This window comes from Engystomops pustulosus, chromosome 7 (assembly GCF_040894005.1).
Source record: "Engystomops pustulosus chromosome 7, aEngPut4.maternal, whole genome shotgun sequence".
Taxonomy (NCBI): Eukaryota; Metazoa; Chordata; class Amphibia; order Anura; family Leptodactylidae; genus Engystomops; species Engystomops pustulosus.
The window spans coordinates 11,719,622-11,733,163 of record NC_092417.1 but is presented as its reverse complement, the minus strand read 5'-3'; the positions used below and the strand labels follow the sequence as shown (position 1 = coordinate 11,733,163).

At 44.9% G+C, this 13,542-nt stretch overlaps 1 protein-coding gene across 1 annotated transcript; it reads right to left on the bottom strand.

The window, feature by feature from the left end:
- Positions 1-6,581: 6,581 nt before the first annotated feature.
- LOC140069273 (uncharacterized) lies at positions 6,582-13,323 on the bottom strand. Its single transcript, XM_072114762.1, has 2 exons — positions 12,479-13,323; positions 6,582-9,658 (listed from the first exon to the last, which is right to left on the bottom strand). Exons 1-2 carry the CDS (start codon positions 13,070-13,072, stop codon positions 9,083-9,085), a joined length of 1,170 nt encoding a protein of 389 aa, XP_071970863.1. The 5' UTR covers positions 13,073-13,323; the 3' UTR covers positions 6,582-9,082.
- Positions 13,324-13,542: the final 219 nt, after the last annotated feature.

Below are 13,542 nucleotides of genomic sequence, written 5' to 3'. Positions count from 1 at the left end.
ACTAGGTGGTCATACTGAGATGGTTATCCCTCCGCACTAGGTGGTCATACCAAGATGGTTATCCCTCCGCACTAGGTGGTCATACCAAGATGGTTATCCCTCCGCACTAGGTGGTCATACTGAGATGGTTATCCCTCTGCACTAGGTGGTCATACTGAGATGGTTATCCCTCTGCACTAGGTGGTCATACTGAGATGGTTATCCCTCTGCACTAGGTGGTCATACTGAGATGGTGATCCCTCTGCACTAGGTGGTCATACTGAGATGGTTATCCCTCCGCACTAGGTGGTCATACTGAGATGGTTATCCCTCCGCACTAGGTGGTCATACTGAGATGGTGATCCCTCCGCACTAGGTGGTCATACTGAGATGGTTATCCCTCCGCACTAGGTGGTCATACCGAGATGGTTATCCCTCCACACTAGGTGGTCATACCGAGATGGTTATCCCTCCGCACTAGGTGGTCATACCGAGATGGTTATCCCTCCGCACTAGGTGGTCATACCGAGATGGTTATCACTCCGCACTAGGTGGTCATACTGAGATGGTTATCCCTTCGCACTAGGTGGTCATACCGAGATGGTTATCCCTCCGCACTAGGTGGTCATACTGAGATGGTTATCCCTCCGCACAAGGTGGTCATACCAAGATGGTTATCCCTCCACACTAGGTGGTCATACCAAGATGGTTATCCCTCCGCACTAGGTGGTCATACCGAGATGGTTATCCCTCCGCACTAGGTGGTCATACTGAGATGGTTATCCCTCCACACTAGGTGGTCATACTGAGATGGTTATCCCTCCACACTAGGTGGTCATACTGAGATGGTTATCCCTCCACACCAGGTGGTCATACTGAGATGGTTATCACTTATCACTCTGCACTAGGTGGTCATGCTGAGATGGTTATCCCTCCACACTAGAGGGTAAGATATGAAAAACTTCACTGGTAAAGGTTTACTGATGTCCAAACTTACTTGCTCCTCCTTTAATCTAGGGGATGGTAACGTCTTTGATTTCTTGAGAGATGTCCAAATTAATGTAAAAAGTTCTCCGACTATGTCTGTTGGCTCCGCCATATCATTTTTTTTATAAATGCCCCCACTCTGTATTTCGGGTGCCTGGTCCTGCCTGATCAGGACATTGCACTTTCTGTGAAAGTGATGGCGGGACCAGGCAGCAAAGTACAGAGTGGGGGGGGGGGGGCATGCACAAATAATCAAGTTGGTTAACATGCATTCAACTATAGTGTTTTGTTACATACAGTCTGTTTGCTAGAACTGTATCTGTCTAGACTACTTAAAATGGTTAATGAACATCGAGAGACATTTCTGAATGTCTATCTCTTCCTCTCAGAGAAGTCAGTCATTTTCAACAGATTGTTTTGCAGAAGAAAAAACTTGTTTACCAGGCAAGCAGACAGCCTGGCCTTTAGAGTGACAGGTGCTGTCTGGAAGTTGTTTACTATTTTACAGTCTTGGTGCCATAGAATATTATGGGGACTCAATGTAAGTCTATGGGAGAATGCTTGATCATTGTTTTTGTGCTAAAATGTAACTGCTCCTCCCCTGGTAGAAGGTATATATGGAGAACAGTCCCAGTTCTGTCTTGAAGTTAGGGAACAGAGTTTGGAGGAGCAGACTGCCAGTCTACCTGAGTAACGAGAAGAAGGAGCTGAGACGGGAATATTCACAGTAAAATCAAAGTTCTTTGTTTTTCATCCATTAAATGACACATGACAGTATAAGCAGTCGGTGTAGGTAAAGGACGTAGATGTTTCGGATGATCTCTAAGCCTCATTCATGGAAAGATAAAATCAGGGTGTGACAATACCATATAACAGGGAATACACCTGGCTAATTACATACATATTATACAAATTATATACAAATGATATACATAATTTACAGTCATGTGTAAAAGGGAAAAGTACAAACAGAAACAACCATATAAACTGCAAATTGAATACAGGAATGTACAATACATCAATAATCAAGAATTCCCATATATACTCGAGTATAAGCCTAGTTTTTCAGCACAAAAAAATGTGGTGAAAACCCAATCTCGGCTTATACTCGAGAAAACAAAATATAGGTTTTACCAGGTTTTTGTGGTAAAATTAGGGGCCTCGGCTTCTACTTGGGTCGGCTTCTACTCGAGTATATACAGGTAATACATATACGATTAATCATTTTTGGAATTCATGCCATTGGGATATCCGGAATTTAAAGCCAGAATCCAAAAGGCTCCCCTTTTGAGGAGGATTTTTCTCCGGTCACCTCCTCGAATTGTACAATCAACCCATTCAATACCATAAAAACGCAGGGATGAAAAATCTTTCCTGTGAACTTCCACAAAATGTTCAGAAGATTTGGATTAAAATCAAGAATTGCTCAACACATCAGAAGTATAAAAAAAAGTACTTGCGATGTGTTTAGCGATTCCTGATTTTAACTTTGATTTTATTATTATTTCTTATCTCTCTTTGTTTTGGCTTGTTTTTGCCTTTTTACTGTTACTTTGGAAACTTTTCTTGTGTTTTTTTTTCCCCGCAGATATCTTTTTGCTAAATTTGTTACAAATGTCTCAAAAATGTCGCATGATCCCTCCATGGGAAAGAGTTGATAAAGTTTTAACAATAAGATACAAAAGCCTCAAAATGTTGTCACAAAAAAGTGTCTTATCCCACAAAAAATAAGCCCTCATCTGCCTATATAAACAGAAAAGTGGTTTCCAAACTGGTCTCACTCTCTGTGGGTTTCCACAATCTCAGGGAATCTTCAAATGTGAATAAAGCAACTAAAACTATTACACTAAAAAGCCTTTCAAGCTCTACATCAGTATTCAGGTGCTGATTTGCGTTTTCCTGACGTGCTACTCGAATATTTACGATTTGCGTTGATTTCCCCTGAATTGCCCCGGGATTTTGGCGCACGCGATCGGATTGCGGCGCATCGGCGCCGGCATGCACGCGCCGGAAATTGGGGGGCGTGGCCGAACGAAAACCCGACGGATTCGGAAAAACCGCCGCATTTAAAAAAAAAAAAAAGTGTTGTGAAACTTGGACTTCAGCGCAGCAGCGCCACCTGGAAGACGTCGGAGGAACTACCTTAGTGAATCCCGGCCGGACCCAAATCCACCACAGAGAACGCATCGCTGGATCATGAATGGACCGGGTAAGTAAATCTGCCCCATTGTTTGAAAGGTTTAGTTTCCAAAATGGAGTCACTTTTTTATTGTTTTTACTGTTCTGTTATCTCAGGGGGTCGGCAAACGTGACCTGAAATCTAGTCCAGCAAAAATCTGTCCTTCAAAGACCCATTGTCCTTCCCAGCACTGCTCCGCGCCCCTACAGCAATTTCCAACTGCATTTGGAGTATTTCTTTTCAGAAAAAATTGCGCTACACACTATGGGGAGTATTTTGAAAAACATGAGACTTTAGAGGCCGAAGCAACATTCATTATGTGATTTTTCATTTTCACCGGCTAATGCTAATAAATCCAATGAAACAATTCAAGAGTTTAAAGGCTCATTGGGGCTCATTTACTAAGGGTCCGAATTGCGCGATTCCGTTGGGTATCCCGACAAATTCAGATTTGCGCCGAATTCAACCGGGATTTTGGCGCATGCGATCGGATTTTGCGCAATCGCGGTTGCATGTAATGGAAATTGGGTGGCGTGGCCGTCGGAAAACCCGACGGATTCGGAAAAACCAAGTTTAAAAAAAAAAAAAAAAAAAAAGTGTCGCTTGACACGCACTTACCTGCACCAAGAAATAGAAGGTGAACTCCAGCGGACCTCGGCGCAGCAGCGACACCTAGTGGATATCGGCACACAGACCTTAGTGAATCCCGGCCGGGACGAAGTTCACCTTCTTCGTCCCGGTGCATGTAAGTGCTGATCTTGCGACACAATTCTTTTTTTAAAATACCGCGGTTTTTCCGAATCCGTAGGGTTTTCCGACAGCCATGCCCCCGATTCCTGTCGCATGCAAGCCAGCACCGATGCAACACAATCCGATCGTGTGCGCCAGAAAAACCTTGGGCAATTCAAGGACAAGCGGCGCAAAACGGTGATATTCAGGAAACCCGGCGATTCGGCCCCTTAGTAAATGAGCCCTAATAATTAGTTTCATTAATAATTAGTTTAATAATATGTTTTTTCTATTTTTTTGTCATGGCAGTTTTTAAAATGATGGAATAAAAGTTGTTTTTAACTGAAACATCTTATGTGTCCTTCCTTATCTTTAGGTGATGCCTTAAAGGGGTATTCTCATCTGGGCACTTACATTCAGTTTCATTAATCTGCCATATATAAACATTTCTTCAATTGGATGTTATTAAATAAAATGTTCCTGTGTGAAGATAATTTCTAATAAATGTAGCCATGTTGTCCCTTAGAAACGAGCTAGCTTCCTCGGATACGGCCACGTCTGATAGATTGAGTGCACAAAGAAACAAAAGGTTATTGTATATAAAATGTCTGGGAGTTACTACATGTCGCACAGCCGTCCTGTGGTAATGATTGCTGAATCCAGGAGGTCTGGCAGGACTCTATAGTGCAAGTCTGGCCACCGCTGCCAGAGTGTGACGTGGTCGTATCCGAGGAAAGTATCTCGTTTCTAAGGGACAGAATAACTACATTTATGAGAAATTATCTTCACACAGGAACATTTTTTTTAATAACATCCAATTGAAGAAATGTTTACATATGGCAAATGAATTTAATTAAATGTAAATGCCCAGATGGGAATACCCCTTTAAGTCTTCATCGTGACACGGTGACAGGATGGTCTGGATTGGGATCTAGTGGAGTGCGTGGGGGACTGTGAAACATTTATTTAATATCTCGGGTCACAACGCATTTCGGAGTCGTATAAACTCCTTTATCAAGTGAAATGAGACTGCAGGTCATGTCCCAGTGCTCATCACATGACCGCATCTCCCACGCTGCAGTCTCATTTCAGGAGTTTATACGACTCCAAAACTCTTTGTGACCCGAGATATTAAATAAACGTTTCACCAAACCTAACGACGTAAAGCTTCCGATTCCCTGTGTGTGCCCTCCCTGACAGTCCCCCAAGCACTCCACAGTCCATATAAGGATGGTGATATCACTGGGGGAACACCCCTGCTTTATTCACTCCTCCCCCGCATTCTGGGGGGAGGAGGAGTCACCAGGCGCTGTATAAAAAGAAAGTGCAAGAACTTTTTTACAGAAATCCAATGATACAATTTAGATAAATATAGTGAAGTTCCAAAAAGTCCATAACAGTTAACACAGAATAAATACAATGAAATGTAAAATTAATAAAAGCATAAATAAAAGAGATGCAGCCTTGAGCCCTAGAAGAGAACTATTATAGATGAAATAGAGATAAGATGATAAGATATGTAAAGCATATAGTAATAGGAAACAATGGATCCGCTATTAACATAAAAATAAGGAAAGCCGACAGATCGGAGGATTATAGGTTTGCTGCAGGCCAAGGGGAGCAGGCAAATGTGCAGCTTTTTATAGGGGAGGGAGAGGGAAAGATTTTTTTTTTGCTGTATGGGTTGCGAGAAGATGGGGGAGATGGGGGATTGTAATTATGGGTTACGAAGCGAAGGAGAGGAGGTAAATAGATTGGTCACATGAAGAAAGAGAGGGGACCCTACATAAAGAAAGAGAGGGGACCCAACATAAAGATAGAGAGGGGACCCTAAATAAAGAAAGAGAGGGGACCCTACATACAGAAAGAGAGGGCACCCTACATACAGAAAGAGAGGGCACCCTACATACAGAAAGAGAGGGGACCCTACATACAGAAAGAGAGGGGACCCTACATAAAGAAAGAGGGGGCCCTACATAAAGAAAGAGAGGGGACCCTACAAACAGAAAGAGAAGAGACCCTACATACAGAAAGAGAGGGCACCCTACATACAGAAAGAGAAGGCACCCTACATACAGAAAGAGAAGAGAACCTACATAAAGAAAGAGTAGTTATATTCTTGTACATAGGGGGCAGTATTATAGTAGTTATATTCTTGTACATAGGGGGCAGTATTATAGTAGTTATATTCCTGTACATAGGGGGCAGTATTATAGTAGTTATATTCTTGTACATAGGGGGCAGTATTATAGTAGTTATAGTCTTGTACATAAGGGGCAGTATTATAGTAGTTATATTCTTGTACATAGGGGGGCAGTATTATAGTAGTTATATACTTGTACATAGGGGGCAGTATTATAGTAGTTATATCCTGTACATAGGGGGCAGTATTATAGTAGTTATATTCTTGTACATAGGGGGCAGTATTATAGTAGTTATATTCTTGTACATAGGGGGTAGTATTATAGTAGTTATATTCCTGTACATAGGGGGCAGTATTATAGTAGTTATATTCTTGTACATAGGGGGCAGTATTATAGTAGTTATATTCTTGTACATAGGGGGCAGTATTATAGTAGTTATATTCTTGTACATAGGGGGCAGTATCATAGTAGTTATATTCTTGTACATAGGAGGCAGTATTATAGTAGTTATATTCTTGTACATAAGGGGCAGTATTATAGCAGTTATATTCTTGTACATAGGGGGCAGTATTATAGTAGTTATATTCTTGTACATAGGGATCAGTATTATAGTAGTTATATTCTTGTACATAGGGGGCAGTATTATAGTAGTTATATTCTTGTACATAGGGGGCAGTATTATAGTAGTTATATTCTTGTACATAGAAGGCAGTATTATAGTAGTTATATTCTTGTACATAGGGGGCAGTATTATAGTAGTTATATTCCTGTACATAGGGGACAGTATTATAGTAGTTATATTCTTGTACATAGGGGGCAGTATTATAGTAGTTATATTCTTGTACATAGGGGGCAGTATTATAGTAGTTATATTCCTGTACATAGGGGGCAGTATTATAGTAGTTATATTCCTGTACATAGGGGGCAGTATTATAGTAGTTATATTCCTGTACATAGGGGGCAGTATTATAGTAGTTATATTCCTGTACATAGGGGGCAATTTTTATTAGTAAAAAACAAACAAAATACATTATACATTCTTATCAGAATTTACAAGAAATGCTACATCAAAATTCCATTTATAATAACTTAAATGTCCATCACTGCTTTAAGGGGAAATAAAATAAAATTAAAAAAAAAAGAACAGAATTACATGATGCATGAGTATAGACATAAATTCCTCCGAAACTTTCTATTCTCATCTTTTTTCCCAATCTCTATGGATCGGATCCACCTGAGCTCAGACATGATGAGTGTGACTGCTGTCATGTGCTGGAAGGTCTCGCTGTGGATGGAGACTCGGCTCCTGTGGTGCCAGTGGTAATACTTAATGATGGTTATAATAAGGTACATGGTACCACAGGCAATGTCCGTTTTATGTGGTGGTACCCCATAGATGATCTCTGGGTATCTGAGATACTGTAGACGTGGTATTTTCAGCCTGCGGGACACCTCCTGCCATATCTGCCTCCCTCCCTGGCACTCGGTAATAAAGTGCTCCATGGTCTCCTCCTGCTGACATCCTTGGGGGCACAAACGGTCAGAAAGACTCAGGAATTTTAAATTTCCTCTGACGAAAAGCTTCCCATGCAGAGACAACCAGGCAATATCAAAGAATTTGGCGGGAAGCCTCGGTCCATTAAGTAACCTCAGACTCTCCTGCAGGGTGGCCGTTGTGCAGTCCCTCAGAGCTGGCTGTAACGAATAAAAGGTCCTATAGACACTGGTATAGAGGTCCTTCCTGGTCTTATTCTCCAAAATTGTCTTGTCTATCCTCCACTTTTTCATGCACCTGAGACCATACTCCAGATACTGGGGGAGGAAGCCAGGAGTCCATCGACCCCTCTAGAGACTGCTGCCTCGCACCCAAGACTCTGCAAAAGGCAATATCCAGTCCCTGACACTACTTACCCACAGGAGACCATTATTTGAGTCCAGGTTACCAAAATTTTCTTTCAGAAACATGGAGTCAAAGAAAACCCTTGGATTTAACATATCCAGCCCACCCTCTCTCCTCTGCAGGTAGGTGATCCTTCTTTTTACTGGGTTCAACCTGTTCCCCCATAAAAGCTGGAGGAACAGGCTAAAGAGCCTAGCGGAGAAAGATTCTGGCAAAGGAAAGACGACAGAGACGTAGAGGAAGACAGGGACCAGGTAAGTCTTCAGCAGAGTAACCCTTTCTCTATAGGTCAGCCTCCAGTTCTTCCATCACTGAACCTTTACATTTCTGGTTTCCAACTTCTCTTTCCAATTTAGTTTGGCATTATCTTCCCTCCCGAATTTCACCCCAAGGATCTTAATATGGGTGGAGGCCTTGGCAAATTGTGGCAGATCAAAGCCAGGAGCAGCATCCAATGTCCAGAAAGCTTGACTCTTCTCAAGCTTAACCAGAGACCCGGAGGCCTCTGAGTAACTTCTGATGGCTGCAGATAACATCTCCACCTCACGAGGCTCAGATATCACCACAGTCACATCATCCGCGTAGGCGACTACCTTCAAAGGCAAGCAATGGGGGACCGGCACCCCCTGAAAATCACACCGCTGCAGTGATTGCAGAAATAAATCTATGGCAAACACATACAGCAGTGGACTCAGGGGGCAGCCCTGTCGCACCCAGCCCCCTACTTCAAAAGTGTCCCCGTGCCGACGATTGATCAGAGGAAAGCTCTTCGCCTCTCTGTACAAAGTTCTTAGCCAATCTATAAATTGTCCCGGAATACCGTACTTCGACAAAGTGGCCCATAGATAATCATGATCAGCCTGGTTCAGACCTACAACATATCTCCCACACCTCAGAGCTTTACATCTCTCAAACATCTCTCTAATGGAGATGACTGCTTCAGAGATGTTGCACCCTTTTACCGTGCCGTACTGAGAGCCTGCCAACAGTGGCGGGGACAAACAGACTAATCGAGAAAATAGAATTTTTGCCAGAATCTTCCAGTCGACATTCAAAAGGGCGATCGGCCTCCAGTTCTTGATGTCACTAGGCTCTTTACCTTTGGACAGCAGAATAAGGGAGGACACTCTCATGGATGGAGGCATCAGGTGATTCTCTAGACAGTTAGTAAACACATCCACAAGGTCCTGGTGCTTTATCAAAGGCCTCTTTAACCTCCTCCTCTGTTATTCCTGCTGTCAAAGGAGAAAAGTCCAAATCTCTAGTGTCAGGGCCTGGAGTTGCCTCCAAGAATTGAGCCATTTTCTCTTTATCCAAAACCTTCTTCTGAAATAATTCAGCATAGTATGATCTCACCACCCCCAGGATACCCTCCCGAGATTCCTGTAAAACTCCCTGGGAGTCAGTGAGACCTGTGATTGATTTCTTGGCCACACGTTCCCGGCAATTTTCATATGGATCCAGGACCCCTAGAGTTCCGTAATCCAGTTCTACCACAAGAGACGTGTAGAGGCTGTACTGATACTGCTTTATTTCAGACTTCAGTCGGTCAATCTTTTGTTTGTCATCCCCACCCGCCGAATACAGTGACTCCAATTCTTTCCGCAGCTTGAGATACTGGCTGTACTTGCTCTTACCCTTCTTCACTGAAAGTCTCTTTAAGAGGGACCTGATCTCCTCCTTGACGTTCTCCCACCAGTCAGATATGTTGTCATAGAAGTCTACTCTCTGGAGCTGGTCCTGAAAAAGGGAGTGGACACATAGACATCATCCAGGATGCTGGAATTGAGCCTCCATAACCCCGACCAATATCCAAGCGGTTAGAGGCTCCCATGGAAAATAATAAAGCCAGATGGTCAGAATATGGGACGACTCTCTCGCTCATCCCACTAACAGTCTCTGAGGGACTCACAAATGCCATGTCAATCCTACTGCTCCTGTCAGCACATGTGTAGGTGTACTTGGGTTTCCTGCCACCCAGGGTAAATACATCACATAGATTGGCCTGTGATATGATGTTACGTAGAACTTTTGAGTCTCTGACCACTGCTCTGCCCGAGGACCTGTCACCTAATGTCAAAGTAACATTAAAGTCGCCCGCCAATACTACAGGGATAGAGGTAAATAGATATTGTTTTACCTCATTGAGTAGCTGGATTCTCTCTGTCACTGTCTGTGGGCCATAGATGTTGATCAGCCGGAGCCGCCTACCATGGATGGTCACCTCGAGCAGCAGGCACCTCCCCATAGCGACCTCCGTCAGCCTGTGCACCGTCACGTCTGTGGTGTTAAACAGTATAGCGACCCTGGCGTATGGCTCCACAGCCAGTGACCAGTAAGAAGGACCAGACCGCCACTCACGCTCAGCCTCACGGAGATGCCCCAAGGTGGTCAGACGGGTCTCCTGCAGGAAGATGATATCAGCGTCCAGATATCTCAGGTGGTCATACACAGCGTGTCTAGTCCTTCTTACTTTAATGCTGTTGACGTTGCTGGAAGCAACTTTTAGAGAGAACCCAGCCATCATAAGGAAACAGAAAAACAGAGCAGCGACCCCCATCATCATGTGTCAGAGTCAGATTCCCTCTGCCTACCACCAGTCTCCATGTCTGAAAAGGGATCTCCAGCTTCAACAGGAAGGGGCTTCTTTTTTGTCGGAGGGTCTTCTGTGTCCCCGTCACACTCATTATCAATGCGTTCTAACTCACGCTCAAAAACTCCATCTGACTCTGATAAGACATGAAATCTATTGGAAAGGACCATTACCCCGGTATCACCACTGGCTTTTTTCATGGACTTAGACCCTGCACCATACTCTGTCTGAGGCTTACGGGAGGATTTGTCTTTTTTCTTTCTTTTGTTCTTTTTGGCTTCCTCATATCCAATAGTAGATGTAATAGAGGCTGCTGCCTGAGGCTAGTCCCAAGTGACAACCTCCATATTCAGAGTGCGGGCTGCTCTCTGAGGTTCTGGCACAGTATCACCTGACCCCTGCTGTACCTCCTGCCTAGTTAGTATTTGAGCTGACATCAAGGCCTCCTCCTCTAAGGCGTCTGCCTCCTGTACTATCTCATCATCAGAAAAATCCCTGGCGATGTTATGCCAGGCCTCCGGGCAATCCTTGTGCGGGTGGCCCATCTCTCCACAGAGGTTGCATCTGACCATCTCACAGGTAGAGCTGAGATGGCCGACCTCCCCACACAGGTTACACTTTATCACTGTGCATACTTTGGCCACGTGGCCGATCTTACCGCATCTAAAACACTTTCTTGGTTGCCCAGGATAGAAACAGACGCCTTTCTCTCTGCCTATGAAGAAGCTGTTGGGGAGGTGCAGGGTGATGTTATTATACTGGCGTAACTTCACCAGAACCTTCCACCCCCCAGTCCAGATACCGTCGGCGTCTCTATTCTTGGTGAGGTCAGACAATAGGTCACAATGGCGCTTGAGCCACACCAGAATATCCTGAGCGGGAACAGACTCATTCCAGAAGATGATATTTACCACTACGGTACCTGTCCGGGAAATGGGGACAAACGTAAACTTATTCCAGCCGTCCTTGTCCCTGAACCGGGGGAGTTTATCCCAGAACCTGTCCAGACTAGACATGAGCTTAAAGCTGACATCATAGCCCTGTCTGTCTGGCAGGTTGATGATCGCTAGGATATCATCAGGCGTGAACCCCATCTGGTGGCACAGGAGATCCCGCACCACAAACCTCCTATCTGGGAGATCTTCCTTAGCGCCTCTGTTCTTAAAGCGCACCACGTTCCTCCTCTTAAACGCCTGCCCGGAGTAGTGTGCGCCGGAGGTGAAGGAGGGAGCGCCGCGGCTCCAGGCGTTTCTGGGAGGCTCTTCACGGGGTTCACTCTGGGTATTAGGGGGAGGGTCTGATCTAGGGGGATCTGAGTTATTTGGGGGGCTTGATGTTAGAGGGGGGAAATCACATACATCCCCCTGCCCCCTATCCACATCTATGCTGTTATCAGATGGTTGCATATCCCAGACAGACTGAGGGTCCCCTCCATCCCTCAACCCCTCAGGTTCATCAGAATGTCCCCCAGTGTCCCCAGTCTCGGTCACAGCAGCGCAGATCTCCTGGGACAATGCATTAGTTTGACACACAGAAGAAAATGCACTGTTCTGCTGCTGCACAGTCACTGCTGGGACTTGTTGTACCACATCCTCATGCTCCCTCTCAGTGACTGCTGTAGAGGTTTGCGGCTGATACGGCGACTGTCCCTTTTGGAAGGAGAAACTTGCAGGTTTCAGTACGGGAGTTGTCACACGGGGCGCATCTGGGATCTTGGGTCTGGGGTCACAGCTCTGCCTCTGCTGCGAGAAGCGCTCCCTATTCCTATAGGACTCGGCTAGGGGTCCCATCTTCTCCAGAACATAGTCCATGTCCCTCACCACCTGTGCCAGCTCTATGCTCAGTGAGTGCAGCTTGGTATCATACAGTCTCTTACTCTCTGGGTGCGCAGTCCTCAGGCTATACATACAGTCTATCTGCATCTGCAGCATTTCCTTATGGTGGCTAAGCTCCCCCATCCTCCTTACCAGTCCTGGGATCTCCTCTGCTAGCCTCAGTTCAGGCGCTCGCACGGTCTCCTTCCCCTGCTGGGCTGGTCGGGGTGCTGCTCCAGGTGGGTTTGGAGCACCCGTCTCCTTTGCAGCTCCAGTCTTTCTGCCTGCAGTGGCAGAGCTTGAGGCTTGTTCACACTGTGCAGGGACACTCAGTGGCTTAGCTGTAGATCTGGTGCGGCCTGTAGCGGCCATGCTGGACACCACATCCTTCTGCTGTAAGTTCTCTTGCAGAGTTTGTCTCTCCAGGGATGTTCTTCTCTGTCTGGGTGCAGGAGTGAGGGGCTGTGCACCTGCTGCTCGTCCTGCACTCACCACGTGTGCTGCTCCATGCTGGCCGGGCCTGGGACTTACTTCCATCATTGCTGCTTCACTCACTTTCTCTTCTTGTTCCTTCTTCATCACAATAACCACATTCTCTTGGCTTTCCCGCTTACTGGTAACTGTAGGATTTGCATCCCTTGAAGAAATTGTTTGGGATTTTCCTCCCGGTGTAGGCCTAGAAGCCTGGGCCTTGCCTGGGGAATCTCCCCACCCAGGGTGGCCCCGCCCTGGACTGTCTCCAGGCATCAGGAGACTCAGGAGCTCTACTCTCACACAACCTCCCAGCAAGGGGGCAGTATTATAGTAGTTATATTCTTGCACATAGGGGGCAGTATTATAGTAGTTATATTCCTGTACATAGGGGGCAGTATTATAGTAGTTATATTCTTGCACATAGGGGGCAGTATTATAGTAGTTATAGTCTTGTACATAGGGGGCAGTATTATAGTAGTTATATTCTTGTACATAGGGGGCAGTATTATAGTAGTTATAGTCTTGTACATAGGAGGCAGTATTATAGTAGTTATATTCTTGTACATAGGGGGCAGTATTATAGTAGTTATATTCTTGTACATAGGAGGCAGTATTATAGTAGTTATATTCTTGTACACAGGGGGCAGTATTATAGTAGTTATATTCCTGTACATAGGGGGCAGTATTATAGTAGTTATATTCTTGTACATAGGAGGCAGTATTATAGTAGTTATATTCTTGTA

Bases quoted from the DNA above. Each gene is read 5' to 3' on its own strand.
- LOC140069273 (XM_072114762.1), bottom strand. From the start codon at position 13,072: ATGCCTGGAGACAGTCCAGGGCGGGGCCACCCTGGGTGGGGAGATTCC. The intron at 9,659-12,478 runs GTAAGGAGGATG...TCCCTTTTTCAG, and splicing joins CAGAGGAGATCCCAGGACTG to GACCAGCTCCAGAGAGTAGA.